This window comes from Haliotis cracherodii, unplaced genomic scaffold, assembly GCF_022045235.1.
Source record: "Haliotis cracherodii isolate W230 unplaced genomic scaffold, xgHalCrac1.p SCAF_11, whole genome shotgun sequence".
NCBI lineage: Eukaryota > Metazoa > Mollusca > Gastropoda > Lepetellida > Haliotidae > Haliotis > Haliotis cracherodii.
In genome coordinates, this window is record NW_027266266.1 from 22,812,471 (window position 1) to 22,834,008 (window position 21,538).

The window sequence follows — 21,538 nt, forward strand, 5'->3', positions numbered from 1 at the left end:
TCAAAGGGTTATAAAAGAAGTTCGGATATAGGTGCGGCGGTTTTTGTGTATTGTGGGTCGAGCTGATTAGTTCCCTGTAGGAAACACTTGTTATACATACGTACATGACCCTGTTGACCTATAAACGTAGGTCCTTATATAAGTGGTATATTGCCATGTTCTGTTAAATATGTAAGTCTAAACACATTAAAGGTGTTCGCTGTGATGGAATATATTCTCAGACATCCATTAGTGGTCACACTCCAGCTATGGACACTTGAGCTATGTAAGGTGTAAGATTGGGTCAATGCCGTGGACAAGTGTAACTGTTACGATGTATGTATGGCGCCATACAGTGGACACTTGAGCTATGTAAGGTGTAAGATTGGGTCAATGCCGTGGACACATGTAACTGTGACGGTGTATGTATAGCGCCATACAGTGGACACTTGAGCTATGTAAGGTGTAAGAATGTGGCAATGCCGTGGACAAGTGTAACTGTTACGATGTATATGTGATCCTACATAAATATGGTTAAAAAAAGTCAAAAAAGGGAATTGCATCCGACACATAGTTTGTCACTGATGCGTCAAATTTGGGGCCCAGCAACGTTTTGATAACGTTTGTAATTTTGGGGTCAAATCCAGTTTTCAAGTGTAAGCTTTCTTTTGACCACCATTTTACTTTGTCTGTTTACTTCCCAACATTGTTGAGTTCGTTTCGTGGTTCTTTTTAACATCATTTTTTAATCTTGTTTTTTTTTTAAAACATTTATAACAATATCAGATACTTCTCACTGTCCCAAGATTTGCGAACTTTCAGAGAGTTAAAATACATCTTATTGTTGAGTCTTTTGTTCGTGTTCAGCTATCTTCGGTTGACATCTAGGGGTTGGGAGGGGATGAAGATACGCGGATGGCCCAGTCGTCTAACGCTCTGCAATTCTATGTGCAGAGTTGCGTTCCTTAGACGAACCAGAAACTTAAATCCCGGCTCCCCCATCTTATGTTTCTGGGTTTGTCAGCACCGTACCCTTGTTGGTTTCACCAAAGTCCTACATGTCTACGACCTGCATCACTTCGAGATTCCTTCCGACGTCAAGCTGATATAACACGTGTTATAAGTGTTTTTTACGTTAATATACTGAACCAAATTAAAAACTTCAAAACCTAAAATTATAACACTTCGAACAGTTATCATTGTGGGCCCGTATTGTGTATTTAAACAGTAATGGCCACGTATTGTCTTCAGATAACACCCGTTTTTGTGCAGGTGAATCGATCAAAATCATGTGCACAGCACTATAGTGGCAAAAGTGTTTTTTCACGTGCAACTGGTCACGTGGCCATAGTACCGCACGTGTTTTCAGTCATACTTGTTAGAAGTCATTAACAAAAAAAGAAGTCTTTACGGCCATTTGTCATGCCACGCCTTTCAAATGTGCAACGTGAACGTGCCATCGGCATGTTGCAGACGGGAACGTCCGTAGCTGAAGTCGGAAGGACGATGGGTTGTAGTCGACGGACTTTATGATTTACAGACGCGTCTACAGCAAACGGGTACCACCGCTGATCGCCCTCGGCGAGGTCGACCACGTGTGACGTAACATGCAGAGGATCGTCACCTCCGTAACCAATTTTTGACGGCTACATCAACAAGAAATGAACTGTTTAGGGGTAGACTGAGTGCGCAAACTGTTCGAAACCGTCTGAGAACTGCTCACCTTCAAGCACGACGGCCATACTGCGGGCCGATTCTGACTCAGTTACACAGACGTCAACGTCAATTGTGGGCACAGCGACACACACGATGGACTCAGAGGAATTGGAATCAAGTCGTCTTCAGTGATGAATCCCGATTTAATCTTCGATTTGCTGATGGTAGGGCGAGGATGTGGAGGCGCCGTCATGAACGTTATGCCCAGTGCGGGAGTCAACGTCATGGACTGGCCGTCAAGGTCTCCCGACCTCAATCCTATCGAACACGTCTGGGATGCTCTTGGCAGAAGTCTGCGCACTCTCCAGAACCAACCACAGAATTTGCAAGATCTTGGCACCATTTTTCAGCAGCAATGGCGTCGTCTTCCCAATCATGTGTTCACAAGCATTACAAGGTCCATGCGGAGGCGTTGTGCGGCAGTTGTCAACGCACATGGTGGCCATACACGCCACTGAACTTGTGTGCCATCAGATTCTCGTGCTTGGGACTTATGATTTAAACTGTTGATGTTATTACCGAATACCGTAGGTGCTTGGAACATATTATGGTTACCACCGTTAATTAAAATCCTTCTTTGGACATTAATGATTAAAAGTTACCTTCTCTTTTAATTTGTCCGTTGTATATCATATATGGGATTACTTTTAAAAATTTGAAGTTTTTAATTTGACTCAGTATACTTCTAATAAACGAATTCAATATTAAAGTCAATTCTTGTAAATAAATACGTCAACAATAATAAGTTCAAAGACCATTATTTCATCTGATCATTCGTGATTTAAGTACTAGTATTTAACACAAAAACATGTAGACAACGATACCGTCGTAAGTCAGTGATATCGTTCAGAGCACTAATGAATCACGCCACATGAAAGGGGGCCCCGAGTGTGGTCTTAAGTTAAGTGAAACATAATTGTAAACAAATTGATAGATACGCCAATAAAATGTCATGGAATCACTTCCAGTTTATGCATATATCTGTGTGTTGTGTTCAACCAATATGATCATATATAAAAAACGACAAGACCCTTTCCATGTTCTTAAGAAATCTCTGTCAACAGCAGAGTCGATTGTACGATTCCGACTATATCATGAGTATGTGTAGATGAACTACTATCAAACAGTGATGATACCAGGTGCTCGCTAAAAGATGAACGTATCCTGCCCCACCGGTAGCACCCGCCACAAACACACGCAATGGCAAGTCAATTGTTCACCGGAATAAATAATAAAGGATTATTAAACATCTCATCTCTTTTATTCAATAGCGTTTAGAGTTTGAGAAGTCAGATGTAGTTTTTTAACTATTTATATTTCACATAATACATGACGACAGTTGCTTGATAATTATATATGACATTTCTTAGCAGGTTAATCTCCGAAATGACGGTCACGCTTGATTTCAAGGAGCAAAATATAATGTCTATGTTGTGTTACTGTGTTGTGTGACCTATGTTTTTTCAATGGGACCTCATGCGTGTGTGATAGTCTAACATACATGATGTGTATTAAAGCATAGATAAGCGAGTTGGTGTAAGACATTAATTTACCTATCACCTAATTCTGTCACTTACTGCGACCGACCACGTGACGCTGACGGTCGCAGTGATCGGACTGTCACATGAGGACAAAATCAGGAATTTGTCATAACAGATGGTGTCCTTATAATGGGACACCATCTGTCGTGAGTGGGTGTGTGGGTTTACGCCGCTTTTAGCACTGTTTCACACATTATGTTTGATGGTTTGTTTGTTTGTTTGTTTATGTGTTTGTTTGTTTGCCGTGTAACGCCGTACTCAGCAAAATTCCAGCTATATGACGACGGTCTGTAAAAAAGCGAGTCTGGACCAGACATTCAAGTGATTGATATCATGAGCATCGATCCACGCAATCGGGATGGATGACATGCATGAACCAAGTCAGCGAGCTCACACATTATACCCACAAGGGAATCGTATCTGGATCTTCGGCGTGACGAGCGAGTGTTTTCACCACTTGGTTACCCCGTTTCATAAACGAGTTACTGTTCAATAGATATGTATAATAATTGAATACAATTCATACCAACGTCAACATATCAACAGGTCTTACAGAGAAATAATAGCGCTTCACCATGTTGTCGACTCGTTTGCTCCGACTGGTCTTGTTGATCTCTGCTTTCGTATTATCCCATAAAATCTCCTGTTGAATTTTGTAGAGTCTCTATAAAACTTTAGGGCCATTTCCCACTGTCGGACACAGGGCGGGGTCCCTCCTATGCCCCCTTCGACTGCTGCGCTGGTAGCGTACTTGAATAGTCCAATGAAAAAAAGCATGGCTCTGTTTTGAATACCGTTAACAGCTGTCAGTCTGTTGTTTATTATATTGCAATACATCTTGTAGTGAATGAATTGGGTTTAACGCCGCTTTTAACAGTATTTCAGTTATATCACGGCGTGTCAGCTTAATGTAGGATGAAAGCCCGCAGTGATGCAGGTCTCAGACGTTTACCACTTCGGTGAAACAGATGTGGTGCTGACAAACCTAGAAACATAATCGGGGCGAACCGATAATCCAAGGGACGCAACTCTGTACAGCGAATCACGGCGCCTTAGACGACTGGGCCACCCGTGCCCCCTAATACATCTTGTAAGTTCAACTAGTAACAGTTAACCTTCTGTAAGACAGAGGGTCACGTCGGTTATCTGTTGAAGGTTTAGGTTTGGGATTGTCTTTATTCCATTGTGCGTGTGTGTGTGTGTGTGTGTGTGTGTGTGCGTGCGTGCGTGCGTGCGTGCGTGCGTGAGTGAGTGCCTGCGTACGTTCCTGCCTGCGTGCCGAGCGCCAGGTAGGATAACAACAAAAACTATCTTTTAACGTTCTTTGGAAAGACGCGGCCGGGCAACGAACTCCTGGCCTTCCGCTCTCTGGGGGGACGCTCAACCACCAGATCACGGACGCGGTTTACCAATTTCAAGCAAAGGTTCAAGTCAAAGACATGTGTTTAGTCAGACAAGGTGAAGTTAACAGTACAAGATTAATCTGATCTCGTAAACTTTCTCCTCATGTCTTAGTCCCATTAGTTGTTTAAAGTAACATCCTTTTTGCCTGAGCGATTTGGCTACAGAGATACAACCAACCTTCCTCTATAATGAAGCTGCTATATCTAAAATAAAGTTCAAAGCGGCTTTTAAACCCAACCCAACCTCCGGACTCTAACCAACCCATGTGACCCGTGCACATCCGGGGTAGAACAAATCTTCAGCAACCCATGCTTGCCATAAAAGACGACGATGCTTTTCGTAAGAGGCGACTAACGGGATCAGCAGCAGCAGCAGCAGTAGCAGTCTCCCTGTATGCGTTTCAGTCATGGTTATTGAAGATACAAATTGACGTGAAGATCCGGGTTAGAATAGGTCTTCAGCAACCCATGCTTGCCCTAAAAGGCGACTATGCTTGTCGTAAAGGGCGAATATCGGCATCGGGTGGTCAGAGTCGCTGACTTCGTTGATGCATGCCATCATATCCCAATTGCGTTGTTCGATGCTCATGATATCAAACACCGTATTGTCTGGTCCAGACTCGCTCATTTACAGCCCGGCGTCATATAGCTGAATATTGCTGATTGCGGCGTTAAACAACAAACAAACAAACCATACCAGATCGTGTGTTGTCAGATATAATCATGAATGAGTTCTCTGTTTAACCTTAGTTCATAATCGGGGACAAATAGCGGTCTCTGACACCTGAAGTACGCAACTCAGTAGAAGATACTATGGTACCTCAGACAACAGTGACACACGTGCTCAGATAACAAGGTGCCGTACGTAGTGTGACTTGCGCTTTACACTCGTATTTCTGTGGTTTGTAATCAATTCGTGACTGTGGGATAGGCCGCGATCTGTGTCATGTGTACCTAACCAGGTGACCAAGGACATAACTGGAACATGTCTCATTCACAATACATGTTTACAATACACACTGTAGAAGAGATAGGCCGTGATACATTGAGCGAGTGAGTGAAAAATACACTGTAGAAGAGATATAACGTCATATATTGAGCAAGTGAGTGAACAATACACACTGTAGAAGAGATATAACGTCATATATTGAGCAAGTAAGTGAACAATACACACTGTAGAAGAGATATGCCGTCATATGTTGACCGTGTGAGTGAACAATACACACTGTAGAAGAGAAAGGTCGTGATATGTTGACCGTGTGAGTGGACAATACACACTGTAGAAGACATATGCCGTCATATATTGAGCGTGTGAGTGAACAATGCACACTGTAGAAGAGATATGTCGTCATATATTGAGCGAGTGAGTGAACAATACACACTGTAGAAGAGATATGCCGTCATATATTGAGCGAGTGAGTGAACAATACACACTGTAGAAGAGATATGCCGTCATATATTGAGCGAGTGAGTGAACAATGCACACTGAACATAAGATATGCCGTCATATATTGAGCGAGTGAGTGAACAATGCACACTGAACAGAAGATATGCCGTCATATATTGAGCGAGTGAGTGAACAATGCACACTGAACAGAAGATATGTCGTCATATATTGAGCGAGTAAGTGAACAATGCACACTGAACAGAAGATATGCCGTCATATATTGAGCGAGTGAGTGAACAAGGTACACTGAACAGAAGACATGCCGTCATATATTGAGCGAGTGAGTGAACAATGCACACTGAACAGATGATATGTCGTCATATATTGAGCGAGTGAGTGAACAATGCACACTGTAGAAGAGATAGGCCGTCATATATTGAGCGAGTGAGTGAACAATGCACACTGTAGAAGAGATATGCCGTCATATATTGAGCGAGTGAGTGAACAATGCACACTGTAGATGAGATATGTCGTCATACATTGAGCGAGCGAGTGAACAATACACACTGTAGAAGAGATATGCCGTCATATATTGAGCGAGTAAGTGAACAATGCACATTGTAGAAGAGATATGCCGTCATATATTGAGCGAGTGAGTGAACAATGCACACTGTAGAAGAGATAGGTCGTCATATATTGAGCGAGTGAGTGAACAATACACACTGTAGAAGAGATAGGTCGTCATATATTGAGCGAGTGAGTGAACAATGCACACTGTAGAAGAGATATGCCGTCATATATTGAGCGAGTGAGTGAACAATACACACTGTAGAAGAGATAGGCCGTCATATATTGAGCGAGTAAGTGAACAATGCACACTGTAGAAGAGATAGGCCGTCATATATTGAGCGAGTGAGTGAACAATACACACTGTAGAAGAGATAGGTCGCAATATATTGAGCGAGTGAGTGAACAATACACACTGTAGAAGAGATAGATCGTCATATATTGAGCGAGTGAGTGAACAATACACACTGTTGAAGAGATATGTCGTCATATATTGAGCGAATGAGTGATGAAGGTCGTAGACGTTTGCCAATATCCCCATGCGCTGCACAGTGTTGACAGACCCGTGATCTTAATCTGAGATTAAACCATTTGGATTACGGATCCTGACAGAACCACTCCAATATATGGCAAGTCCTCCTCTTCGTCACAGGGATCACATGATTTCTGTAAACTGTGACCGTTTTACACAACATCCCGCAACATTCCAGCTTAATAATCGAGTTTGGTGCAGACAAACTGTTGGTTGATAGAAAACACTGACGCCGTCTCAATACACATGAATACAGTCAGCTAGGACATTGCACTCACTCCAAATTTTAATCAACTCTTAAGACAACAGGGACACACGTGCTCAGATAACAAGGTGTCGTCCGTAGTGTGACTTGCGCTTTACACTCGTATTTTTGTGGTTTGTAATGTGCCGTCATATATTGAACGAGTGAGTGAACAATACACGCACGCAACCCTGGTGTGTCAACCATGTACCCCATTGCGACACCAGAGTCGTTGTGGGGACAACGTCAAAACCGAGAATGCTTCCAAAGATCCAGATTGCTAAAACGTCCCTTCCAAATTTTAATCAACTCTTTAAGATACGCGCATGTCTCCGGTCAAAATTCCCCCAAACATACCGTAGCTACAATTTAGCTGACCCGTGAAGATCCGGGGTAGAATAGGTCTTCAGCAACCCATGCTTTGCGTAAAAAGCGACTATGCTTGTCGTAAGAGGCGACTAAAGGGATCGGGTGGTCAGGCTCGCTGACTTGGTTGATGCATGTCATCGTATCCCAATTGCGTGGATCGATGCTCATGATGTCAATCACTGGATGTCAATTTCGTGGATCACAATCACTGCAACCATGGTGATGCAGACTTTTCCGAAAACGCACCAAACTATTTTGCAATTCGGGACCCAACGATGGATCAATCGTCGCTATGTGACGAATGTATGTACTCTAGAAAGCGGAGCTCCAAAAGCCTGTGGGTTGTTAAGGCTTGTGAATTTATTTATTTTATATTTAAAAAATAAATAAAATGTTATTATTATTATTATTATTTATTTATTTTTTATGAACCCGCCCGCGTTTTCATTTACCCCTGTCCGTAAAATTAATTATGTTTTAAGAAACGTCTTGATGAAGTCAAACCTTGTGCTCACGTCATCCAATTCAAAGTCTGTCAGGAGAACCTCGCCGGTGTCACAATGACTTCGGACCCCGTCTCTTAATTCCGCGAAAGTCGGGCCTGAAGAGATCGCGTGTAATATTAGCTCGGAAAGTATACTCGGATAGATTTGTAATCTACTTAAACTATTAAAAAAAATTGAAAATCCCTTCATAGTCCGTTTTGATAAGCCATTAACATTTATGGCATCTACTTGAAATATAGTCTTCTGACCCAGGTCAAGATGACCCTACAAACACTGAAAACATCGGGTGTTTTTCATATTTTACGGACGCTTCATAGACTACTCCTGGGCAGTCAAGCGATCTTTGTATTATCTGACACTTGGGCCTTTTTCAGTAATGACTACACTATTAGTCATTTTTGGACAGATACTTTCGTAAATAGGAAAACTGTTTACAATCTTTGATTTAATCTGCCTGTTATTTCTTCTATATTTGTTATTAGATCCACACACACGACCGCCTCCGTGGTCTAGTGGTAGAGCGTCCGCCCGGAGAGCGGTAGGTCCGGGGTTCGATCCCAGGCCGCGTCACACCAAAAGACGTTAAAAGATGGTATCTGTTAGATGTCTGGCGCTCGGCATTTAGGGGTTAATGCAACGACTGGTCGGCTCGGAGTCGGTATACTGTGTCTGAGTGGGGTATTCATGTTAAACTGCGGCATGGTATTTCAGTGGGCTAGCACTATAAATCGGCATCAGTCCGGTCTAGTACAAGCAGCCACACACGTGCATGCACGTCGCTATATAAGTGCAACAATCTTGGATGCGACGTTGAACCCCATTTCACCTCACCTCACCACCTCACACACACACACACACCGAGGCGAGAAATTAAATTTCTTTCTGATTATATGTAGTTATTAAACTGGTTGTATTTAATCAGTGCATTTCCACATTAAATAGGGGAAGAATAGGTCTTCAGCAACCCATGCTTGTCGTAAGAGGCGACTTACGGGATCGGGTGGTCAGACTGGTATCGCATCCCTATTGCGTGGATCGATACTCATGATGTCAATCACTGTATTGTCTGGTCCAGACTCGATTATTTACAGACCGCCGCCATATAGCTGGAATATTGCTGGATGCGGCGTTAAACAACAAACCAACCATACAAAATACCTATTTCGAAAACCGTAACTCTGTATCCTGTATCTGACGAAACACATTTGTTTTTGTTTACAACACTAATACGTTGCATCGACACATCTTTCAAGTGCTTCCGCAGTATCTTGGCATCGAAAGATATGTCCTACAACGCATGAACATACAGTATTTTTTCGTATCGGTATATCGGTGGTATAAATGTCTATCTAAATAAGATCAATATCTTATATATTTCCAAACTAAATACAGGGGAGATGGATATAGTCCAGGAAATCTATTTAAATAGAGATCAACCTAAAGAAAAGCATAGGAATGTAGAAACAGGAACACACTATTATTAAAATTAAAAACGTTGCCATGAAAATCACCCCAAATATTCTTTAAGAAATCAACAATTCATATAAAATGGAATATTTTAAAAACACAAATATGTTTACCACCCACATCCTTACCCTGTCACCGCAAAAGCAATCGACCTGGTCTGGAGATGAGATTTTAGGACCCTGGCTACGGCCGATTGTCTTTCCCCTACATCTATTAATGAAGTTGTGCATCAGTTAGCGGGGCATGACTTCGCAGTTGAATAGTTGTTAAAATACCAAATAAATGTCATTTGTATCATTGATTGTGCATAACATTTTACCATAAACTGCACTAATAAGAACTCATTGAAATGTTATTTAGACCTTGATGCATAAGGTTTCTGGTAATCTGATGTATTAGATGATAAATAACGGCAATATCACCAAAATGACATAATACAAATTACATTCACCATATTATATTTGACAGGATTGAGTAAGCTAGCTTTGTATTCTTGCACAAATATATTTGGCCGTTTGTTCAGTCTCAAACCTTCTATTGACAGGATTAATATATGGAAATAAAGAATGGGCTTAACTAGTTTCCAGGTACACAATGAATGGATGTGAGTGTTCCAACAAATTGTTATCTCATAAAACCAGTTTTATTCCAGTCAATAACTTTTTGTCAACAATCTAATTTAAATGAAGGGACATTTTGTACACTCATTGTCACTTTGAAATGGGACAACTGATTCATCAATGAAGTGTCTTGTGTCTTGAAGTTGACGTCAAAGGCTATTGCTTGCTGACAAAGTCTGGAAGACACTGCTCTCGTGTTGCTTTCCCACATAACTTGCAATCGTTCGTGTTTCAGATAACTTCTCTTTATCTAAGTCGCTAATGTCATCATACAAAGAGAGTTATCACGCTTTGAGACAAATCGCCCATCCAATGACGGCATAGAGGAGAACAATAGGATGACGTCATAGAATGGTTCCGTGACGACGTCTCTGGTTTGCGAGCCACATTCGTAAGCATATGGTAACTATCAGACGCACAATTCTTGCGGCTCGTCGGAAACTTTATAGTTTACTGCAGTTGAGTGTACCTTTTCCCCAGTGCGACTCTTACCGAAGTTTATAAGGTAAGAACTATTTTATTTGTTCACAAAAGAATCAGAATGTCTTGCGGGAAAGATGTGGCTATTTGAAGGTTTTTGTACAGTGTGATCGTTACGTCGTATCTGTAGAACACTACATTATGTTCTAGACAACAGTCTCCTGTTCGCTTCTTATGGAAACTATCATACCCTCGTAGCCACGGTCCAGCAGCTGGTCTGTAGTTTCACATTCAGATTTCATTTTCTCCAGATGAGTCTGCATCCTCAAGTTAGGTCGAGACCACGGAAAATTCTCTCGCCCATTCTTGAAACGAACGCGGGCGAATAAATCCCAATCAGACTAACACCCACAGAAAAAGAACATTACTTGGTATACTCCTAGAACACATTGATTTAATTGGAATTTCAGAAGAAAATCACTTGGTGTGTGTTGGAGTTAATAATACACTGCATTAAAACAAACATAAATAATCGGAGCACCTTTAGATTACAGTACCATAACTTCTCGTGAGGACGATCTCTGCACACGTGTGAAGACAAGCAACCAGTTTTTGTGAGACTCCGTTGGACGCGGACATTCGCATTGTTAGCCTGACAGCTAACCGGCTGAGCTACGTCCACACTGTAAAACCTAGTGCAAATTTACCTAGTCATGCCTATGACGTCACGGAACTGAACGAAAAGGGTCGAATAGGTGACGGACACTTACGAAGGTTACGGGTAGGCATGGTGTCTCGTGACTTTAGTCTACGGACACTTACGAATGATCCCGATGCCTTTTGGCACACTCGTCCCATTCCGTAATCTACAAGATACCGAGTGGTGAGGAATGAGCCGATATGGCGCGAACTGAAAACGGCTTCAGGCGTCAGACGTCAGACGTCGAACTCGCGAGTACGCATGAATGATATGGTGATTTTTGTGACAGAAAAGTGTGGTAGGGAACACTGTAAGTATGATGTGGATAATAGTAAGGAACGAGGGAGGAATAAGCATGACTAGTGACGACACAACGGTGAGTTCGCTTTTGAATCAGTACTGAAAAAATGTAGCCCGTGAAAGTGGCTTGTGTGAATGTTCCAGGACAGTTTCCAGTAGCCAAAGTATTCGACACAAAACCATTTCATACTTTTTACTCGACGTTTTTGTGTGAAGAATATTAGGAGCCGCTATAGACTCTATAATAGCCACTGTACGGGTAGATTTACCTAACCCTAATGATCGTAAAGGGGCGATTCACCGTAAAGGGGATCCAAGGGCTAAGGATAGAGTTCGGGGTAACCTACCCTAACACTAGCGATATTGGGATGTGTACAGCGCCAATATAATATCCCTAATAAACTGCGTTCTTGTGCATAATAATGAACCGAAAAAATAATATATGTATATTAGTCCCGATTTATAACCCTTTTAGCCACTTGAATTACGAGAAAAACGAAAAAGATATATAAAAAATAAAAGTGCTTTCGTAAACTAGCGCTTGCTATAAAATACGCTGCCGCAGGCTACATTTAGTAAACAAATATTCAAAACTCTCCACACTGCTTGGCGTATTCAATGGCATTTCAATGTAGCGATGATAGATCACTGGGAGGAGCTTATGCACACCCGATGACCCCTGACGTCACAGGGCATTGTTTCGCCGGTGTGACTGGCAACAAAATACTACAAATTACGTCATAGGGTATGATCACGTGTTTGAAAAGTTTGTGGTACTGTATTCTAAAGGTAATAATTAATATATACAGTCAAGCCTTGGCTCTGTTGGTTTCCACAACACAGTGGAAGGTCCAAAACATGTAATGTGTGCCTGATGAAGGTCGGGAGGCCGGAAATGTGACTCTACATATTTATGTATTTATTTGAATTCCGTGATGGGAATAAATACAAAAGAAGATTTATCAATGATCCAGTCAATGTAAAATCTAGTATATTGTAAGCCAGATAAATTGTAAATGCGTTCAACCCAACAATGTCATAGTTGTCAACAATGTCAACAAGTTGGTCTCGAAATATATATGTATATAATCTTTTCTTTTATGTTCGCAGTTCAGTATATGGACTTTAAGTCCCAAGTTGGAGATATGGAGGAAAGGTAAACACTGTGAACGCTCATATACCTTTTATCGTTATTATTTATTCTAAAAGAGATCTCCGAGTTTATATTTATTCTTGATAAAATACGAGTTACCACATCCTTATATCCATCCAGGAACAGTGGGGGATAATTTTATCTATATTTTAGTGGTATTGATAACTAAGCATTGCTCAACTCTGATTGAATATATATGTATGTATCGTCTAATCCTAAACATATTTCTTCTTCAGCCTTCTTGATCATCTCTTCAACGAGAACAAGAAACTCCTAGAAGAGAATGAGCGACAGAGGCGAGAAGTGAGCCATGAGAGAGAGTTGCGGCTGAAGGCCGAGGCTGAAAGACAACAGTTCCGACTAGACTATTATAACTATAAACTCAGTTTCACAATGGAGCAGGCTGAGCTCCGGGAAGTGAAGAAAACACTGGAGGAGCTGGCGGGAATGTGGGAGACGGAGAAGAAGGCAGAGGAGGAACAGAGGAAAAAGCTGGAGGAAGAGCTGAAGCAGCTGAAGTCACACCATCAGCTTGCTGAGCATGAACTGGCTGCCCTCCAGCGCCACACTGCTCCTCTGACCTGTCAGACTCCCGGCAAGACACAGCCCAGTCTTCCCTCCGTGGCTCCTCCAGTTCAGCCGAAGAAGGCACACAGACCCTACACGGGACGATCTAAGAACAAAGGTCTAAACAATGCCTCATCTGCCAAGTCGGACCTCCTCGCCTCGGGGGACAACTTAATCAAGGTCAAGGTTATAACAACTCAGAACAACTTAAAGATCGCTGGTGGTGTTTTGCCCAAAGAATCGCAAATTCACAATGCTGCCAAGAAACCAATCCGATCAACCAAGGGTGTTTCTATTGCAAAGCAAACGCAAGTTCGGAACAGGCGATAATGACTCATAACATTTAAGAAGTGATTTGTTATCTTTAAATTCCATATTGTTGTTATCTATTTAATTGTTATTTCGTTTTACAAGAATATAACACCGCAATACTTAAACCAGCGTATTGTGTTGTTTTTTCACGAGGGTTGGAATTCGCCATGGAAATGCTGACAAATAAAACGGTCTTTCAGAAGTCAAGATTACTTGATGTCTCAGGAGGTGTGGTACGTGGGTGGAGAGGAACAGGACTGACACAGTCGCCTTAACCGCCGCAATTCGCTGTGCAAGTTAAGTCAGCCTCAAAGTACAAACGAAAGGTTTGGATGCATTCGTAACACACTAGTGCAGAGGAAAAGAGTTCATTACCCATATGGACTCAAATATGCAGTGTAATAACTTTTTGATATTTGCACAGTGTGCAATTAGTCATTCTAGAAGCTGATTGGTCAGTTGAACAAAGATCAAATTTCATTGGACAACGAAACTATTTTTTTCTCATTCCATTCATTCCCAAAGCCATGCCTCTCCCTTCAGATGTTTTACGTGCTACAAACTCACTTATTCGAGATTTTTAAGACAAGGAACATACTTTCATATCAACAACATGATTTCACATTATTATTTGTCATTTATTTCACATGATTTTCATTTCATTGAGAGTAAAAACCAAAACTACGTCAGCGTTTGTAAACAAACATGGCTGGCCGTTTGACACCTGTCAAAGTAAATGACCTCTTTAAAGCGGACGGAGATCTGACTGACATGAAGAGTTATTCGTATAATTCAACCTCTGAACACACTTAATGTCTGTTGTCAAAACGTGGCCTACCCTTAGAATACAGTATCTGTCACTGATTATCACAAACTTTTCAAACACGTGACAATACCCAATGGCGTAATTTATAGTATTTTGTTGCCAGTCACACCGGCGAAACAATGCCCTGTGACATCAGGGGTCATCGAGTTTGCATAAGCTCTCCCAGTGATCTACCATCTCTACACGAAGTGTCATTGAATACGCCAAGCGCTGTGGAGAGTTTTGAATATGTGTTTACTGAATATAGCCTGCGGCGGCGCATTTTATAGCAAGCGCTAGTTTACAAAAGCACTTTTATTTTAATATATTTTTTATGTCGTTTATCTCGTAATTCAAGTGGCTACAATGGTTATAAATGGGAACTAATATACATGTATCATTTGTTTGGTTCAATATATTTCAGTATTATGCAAAAGAATGTAGATCTAGTTTATTAGGGATATTATTTGGCGCTGAACACATCCAATTATCGCTAGTGTTAGGGTAGGTTACCCCGAACTCTATCCGTAGCCCTTGGATCCCCTTTACGATCAATCACCCCTTTACGATCATTAGGGTTAGGTACCCGTTTAGTGGCTATTAGATTACCCGAATCCTGTCCTTAGCCCTTGGATCCCCTTTACGATCAATCATCCCTTCACGATAATTAGGGTTCGGTAAATCTACCCGTTTAGTTTCTCCTAATATTCTTCACACACAAAAATCGAGTAAAAAGAATTAAATGGTTTTATGTCGAACACTTTGGCTATTGGAAACATTCACACAAGCCACTTTCACCGGCTACATTTTTTCAGTACTGATTCAAAAGCGAACTCACCGTTGTGTCGTCACTATCCATGCACATGCCTCCCTCGATCCTTACTATTATCCACATCATCCTTACAGTGTTCCCTACCACACTTTTCTGTCACAAAATCCACCCGACGAATTATTAAATAACACGTACGTCATTCATGCGTACTCGCGAGTTCGACGTCTGACGTCTGACGCCTTGAGCCGTTTTCAGTTCGCGCCATATCGGATCATTCCTCGCCACTCGGTATCTTGTAGATTACGGAATGGGACGAGTGTGCCAAATGGCATCGGGATCATTCGTAAGTGTCGATAGACTAAAGTCACGAGACACCATGCCTACCTGTAACCTTCGTAAGTGTCCGTCACCTATTCGACCCTTTTCGTTCAGTTCCGTAACGTCGTAGGCATGACTAGGTAAATTTGCACTTTGTATCACAGTGTGGACGTAGCTTAGTCGGTTAGCTGTCGGGCTAACAATCCGAAGGTCGCGAGTTCGCGTCCGACGGATTCTCACAATATAGGTGGTTGTCTTTAGACAAGTGACCTACGGCAGATACCGTCCTAACGAGAACTAATGGTACTATATTCTAAAGGTGCTCCCAAAACTGCATATGGCTAGATTGAAGTTCCAAGATTCAGATTATGATGTTGCCAGAAACTGTTTCTAGTGCGCCAAGATCAACACCACCAAGTCCGGGTTTGCGTCTGTCTTAGAGGGCTTGCTTTTTGACGAATTTTTTGACCACCCGAATCCAAAAACCGGACTTTATACAGACAGGTTTGCCCTTGTGAACGATGATGACACCGATAACTGCCAATGAAAATGAAAACACAATGAAAAAGACTAAATCTGACAAGTTGACATGAACATGGTGCACAAATATACAGGTAAAAACAACACGAAAAATAAGACTACTCACACTTTCAACGATGGCATGAGAATAAAAACAAATTCATTTTGCAACAACATTTAGACTTTCCGAAAGACTTGATAAAGATACACCATTTCGTAGAATTTTGTAACGTTGTGTGAAGAAATAAGAACGTGACACTTTTTTGTACAATGTATACGTTTTTTTGTAACTGCGATGTCAGCAAAGTACGGCGATGAGCGGTATGCAGGCTGACTGACGTCCGGGCACCATAAGACTATGAGGGTTAATGACACAGGAAAGGTGCAACTAAACATTATTCTTTGCAAATTTATCATTTCAGCATGCACATCAGAATTCGAAATGTCCACTTTGAAGGAGATCAAGTGTAGCATAGAGTGTTGCCTTGGCGACAAGATTACCAACATATATCTGGTTGCGAAATCGATGCTGAACTCGGAGAGGTTTTGAAATAATTTAAAACACAAGGAAAGGAAAACTTACCTCAGCGAGCTGATCCTGCGTCCAATATTGAACTAATTGAACTCCGTGAATGCGGACAGCTTGTCATGAAGTCTCCAGATACCGTGTTAGTTTATCAACAGGTATTCGACCATGATGAATCTAATCAAATTATCAACAAACTCCCGCAAACTCCACTCCACAAGCGCGTTTGACAAGTCTTCCTTAAATCCCACATGTTTCCCATCAGTCACATTTGTCTCAAATAACACACGATGTTCATTAAATTTTTCGCCTGGATTAAACTGTAACGCCGGTTCTCATGTCATTCGATCCTTGTTTCGGATGTCTCATATCTGGGTCAAGTCGGGTCATTCATTCCGACACTGTGACAGCAATCGTACTTTTCAAAGTTTACCTTCTTTTCGTAACTTTTCTCTAACAAACAAGACTTTTGTACATTCCGTCTATGTTGTTGTTATAGGTTTTGGCATTTTTTTCTAATGACACATAAAAAAATTGACAGGTTTTCCGTGTTTCCTCTTCTCAGTGTGAAATGCATGTCTCTGCCGATGCACGACGGGGGCTGTCTTGTCAGTGACGAGATCTGGTTGTCAAAACAAGCCTTGATTAAAAAGCCTGATGAACCTTTTTGGAAACTTGTCTTCTTTATCAATGCTAGATAGTGTACGCTGTGTAAATCGGACTGAAATATAACTGCAATAATGTGATCTTTACAGTTCTTCAACAGAACTATATTTTTCATGCGTAACAACACGTTAAATAAGTAATGCGATTGGAGTGAATGGACAGTGTTTTTTCACACGCGGATTGATACAAAACAGCTGATTTTAGATCGGCGACAGGGTGTTTTCCCCCTTGAAACGTCTTTAATATGATAATGGGTAATAAATAGAATAACCCACCCGAGTGGATTAATGTACGCTATTTAGATTTAAGAATCATTAATGTGATAAGTATCAACACTGTTAGATAAATAACAGAATGTACTCAAAATGAAAGGTTACTCTTATCATACGTCCCCCCCCCCCTCTCTCTCTCTCTCTGTCTGTCTCACTCTATCTCTCTATCTCTCACTCGCTATCCGTCTCTGTCTCTTTCGTAGCGCAAAATCTTCACCAATAGAGGGTTATCGCCCTTAGAGACATATCGCCCAATCCAATGACGTCATAGACAGGAACAATAGAATGACGTCATAGAATGGTTCCATGACGACATACCTGGTTTGCTAGCCACAGTCGCCGGCATCATACCCGTGCTCGTTGGTTTCACCAAAACAAAGCGGTACGTCGGACCTGCTTCACTTCAGGCTTTCCTACAATATCAATCTGACACACCGTGATATAACTGAAATACGGTCAATTAACGTTTAAATCCAACTCACTCACTCACTCACTCACTCACAACATCATACCCGTGCTCGTTGGTTTCACCAAAACAAAGCGGTTCGTCGGACCTGCTTCACGTCAGGCTTTCCTACAATATCAATCTGACTCACCGTGATATAACTGAAATACGGTCAATTAACGTTTAAATCCAACTCACTCACTCACTCACAACATCATACCCGTGCTCGTGGGTTTCACCAAAACAAAGCGGTACGTCGGACCTGCTTCACTTCCGGCTTTCCTACAATATCAATCTGACACACCGTGATATAATTGAAATACGGTCAGTTAACGTTTAAATCCAACTCACTCACTCACTCACTCACTCACTCACAACATCATACCCGTGCTCGTTGGTTTCACCAAAACAAAGCGGTATGTCGGACCTGCTTCACTTCAGGCTTTCCTACAATATCAATCTGACACACCGTGATATAACTGAAATACGGTCAATTAACGTTTAAATCCAACTCACTCACTCACTCACTCACTCACTCACTCACAACATCATACCCGTGCTCGTGGGTTTCACCAAAACAAAGCGGTACGTCGGACCTGCTTCACTTCCGGCTTTCCTACAATATCAATCCGACACGCCGTGATATAACTGATATTACACAGAGGCGTTAAACTCATCTCGCCCATCCACTATAGAAAAGGGTTTGGTATTATGAATATTAAACAAACAGTGTTCTACACCATTTGTCATATAAACCGTTTTCCAACAGGTTAAATATGGTAGAAGCTGCGTTTACAGGCTTGGTCTACCAATTGTTTCAGTAGAACGTCCGAGAGGGTTAAATAATTGGGCGGATTATTTTCAATAATTGATCTACGGATCCGCCGAACCTAACAATCGGAAATGTTTTCTTTGGGGAAACTTTATAATATTAACGCCTAGTCTCATAATCATACCTTTAAAAAATCACAAATTGTGTTACTGTCTTGCCCAGACTAAATATACCTGCTCAGTGACCCGTGAATGGCTACTCTAAAATGAAGAAGGTACTCCAAGCATATTGTGCGGCTTTGTTCCAGTGTAAAGGCTAAAAAACATTTCACATTGCTCAAGAATGCCAAATTAAAAAAAGGAACTTGAAATATATTTTTCCCATCATACCGATAGATTATTTTACAAACCATTTCTAAGTATATACTTCGAAACGTTGTGTCCTCGTAATAAAGAAGTTGACATTCACTTATTCTCTTCCCTTCTTGAAACCACTTTTGTTTTGAGTGATTAGTGGAAGTTTGTTGCTAAACGTCTCACTCGGCAATTTATATTCCAGCTTTATGACGGCAGTCTGTAAATTATTCGAATCTGGACCAGACAAACCAGTGATTGATATCATGAACACACCGATCAACTCAATTGGGATACGATGACATATGTATCAACCAAGTCAGTGATCCTGACAATCAACCCTATCATTTTATTCGCCTCCCATGACAAGACTAGGTTGTGTACCTGGAATTTTAAGAAACTGTATACGGGTCCCTCTTCAGCACGTACACTTATCTTCTAATCAAGTTTCGAAATATGTTCCTCTACAAAATAGCAATACTATAGATAAGGACATGATCACAGTAACTCAATTATGATTTTTAGTTTTTTAATATAAGTTAATAAGTCAGGTCTTTGAAAGGCATTTAGAAGTGATTCACATAAGGAAGAGAATATATGGATGTCAACTTCTTTATTACGAGGAACACAACGTTTCGGAGTATATGTTTACTCCTTCATCAGGTGAATCAAAAATGGTTGTCAGCATTTTGGATGACCATCCCCATTTCCATGTATATTTTCATTAGGACCCTACCCGAAAAGACAAAATGCATTACGCTTTATAGTTTATCATCAAATGTCCATTTGGTCATGACCCTCCCAAAATACGTGTACTGCTTTTTTATGACCTTCTCCTAGAGATTGTCAAAGTCTCCGGTGACCCTCTCTGACCAACTAGTGTGGTGATCAAATTGTCCATACCTATGTGGTTTTAAGCTGTCTGACAAACGGGGCGCGTGCACATGTGGAAACACAGCTAGTCCCTGCTAGAGACTCCCAATTTAGAGTCATAGACATACTTTCATAAACCAATCATGAACCCTCATTCCACTCTCATCCCCTTCTCAGTCCCAGGATGCTTATATTTAGTTAATGGTTTCTTAATACTAGGGCTGAGACGAGTCCAAATTTACTACCCGGGTACCCACCCCGCTATTACCCGACCCTACCTGGGTACCCACTACAACTAGGTCTCAAGAGTTTGGTAAAAAATGTCCAATAGGAAATAGTTTGAGCGTAGCCCTGGTCAAATGTATTTAAATATATGTATAAAACGATCTGGTCATGCATACACTGAAGTTAACTGAAGTATTATTGTTATTCAAACCTATAAAGGTCAGAAGCAATGTCTTAGTCAGAAAGAAATGCGAACATTAGTGAATTGTACTGTAACCATAGAGTTCTATATTTTTTTAATCATTAAACAATATGTCACATAACACCACGGGTCCGGGTAGTCTTGTGGGTACCCGGGGCATACTCAGTATCCATCCGACCCGAGTACCCGAGTTACCCGTCCCAGCCCAACTTAATACACGTGGGTTCCTTGATGAAAATATGGTGTTGTGAACGCTCCACGCAACGCAATGTTATTAGACTGTGCAGGGAGTTTGTTAAAGGGGGGTAACTGCAAAGCGAAGCTACATAGAACTTCCTGTTTATTGGCGCACTTTTCGAAAGGCAGGATATCATCGACATGTGTTTATTGGTTTGATTTGACTGTCATTGAAGATACAGATTCAATCATTATGGATTCTGATTTTGAAAATACGGAGAGGCAGTTTGGTGGCATCACTATCAGTGATAAGAGACCATTCAAAGGTGTGCAACAATGGCAATATGTGGCGGTGTCAATCGTCACTCTGGCAAAGTTTGGGTGGGGTTTGCATACTTTTACATTCTTTTGATATGTCTGAGAAAAAAAGATTGTTGTGGTCCATAACAGTCATTCGATGGTTTATATAATCAAGCTGTAAAATCACTATGAATTCAGATAACGATGATTATTTTATACGATACATCCAGCTAGGCTAGATATCAGGCCTCTAAAGACCGTGAACGGTGGAATTAGTTTCCCTGGGAAACCAACTGGCAGGCACACTGCCCCTGTCAGGACTTTCATCTGATAAGGTCTCTTACCATGTTAACTGTCCAACAAATGACCTTGCCAATACTCTGCTATGTACCAGATGTTCAACTATCAAAACAGGATGTCTAATCAGGCCAACTAGGCAAAGTCTACACACGGGTTTATTTGGCTATTATCTGCTGATACAATAATGATAATTGTCCTTTTGATAAATCCAATGAAATCATTTATATCAT

General features: G+C 41.3%; 1 protein-coding gene and 1 pseudogene across 1 annotated transcript in view; both read left to right on the plus strand.

The window, feature by feature from the left end:
* The first annotated feature begins 11,062 nt into the window (after window positions 1-11,062).
* On the plus strand, window positions 11,063-13,801 carry LOC139455583 (uncharacterized; annotated as a pseudogene).
* Window positions 13,802-20,893: 7,092 nt separating this feature from the next.
* LOC139455584 (DNA excision repair protein ERCC-6-like) overlaps window positions 20,894-21,538 on the plus strand; it is a 57,799-nt gene continuing 57,154 nt past the window's right edge. The window contains exon 1 of the mRNA XM_071237134.1: window positions 20,894-21,034. Within this exon, the coding sequence (XP_071093235.1) occupies window positions 20,962-21,034 (73 nt within the window). The 5' untranslated portion in view covers window positions 20,894-20,961. The remainder of the gene's footprint in view (window positions 21,035-21,538) is intronic.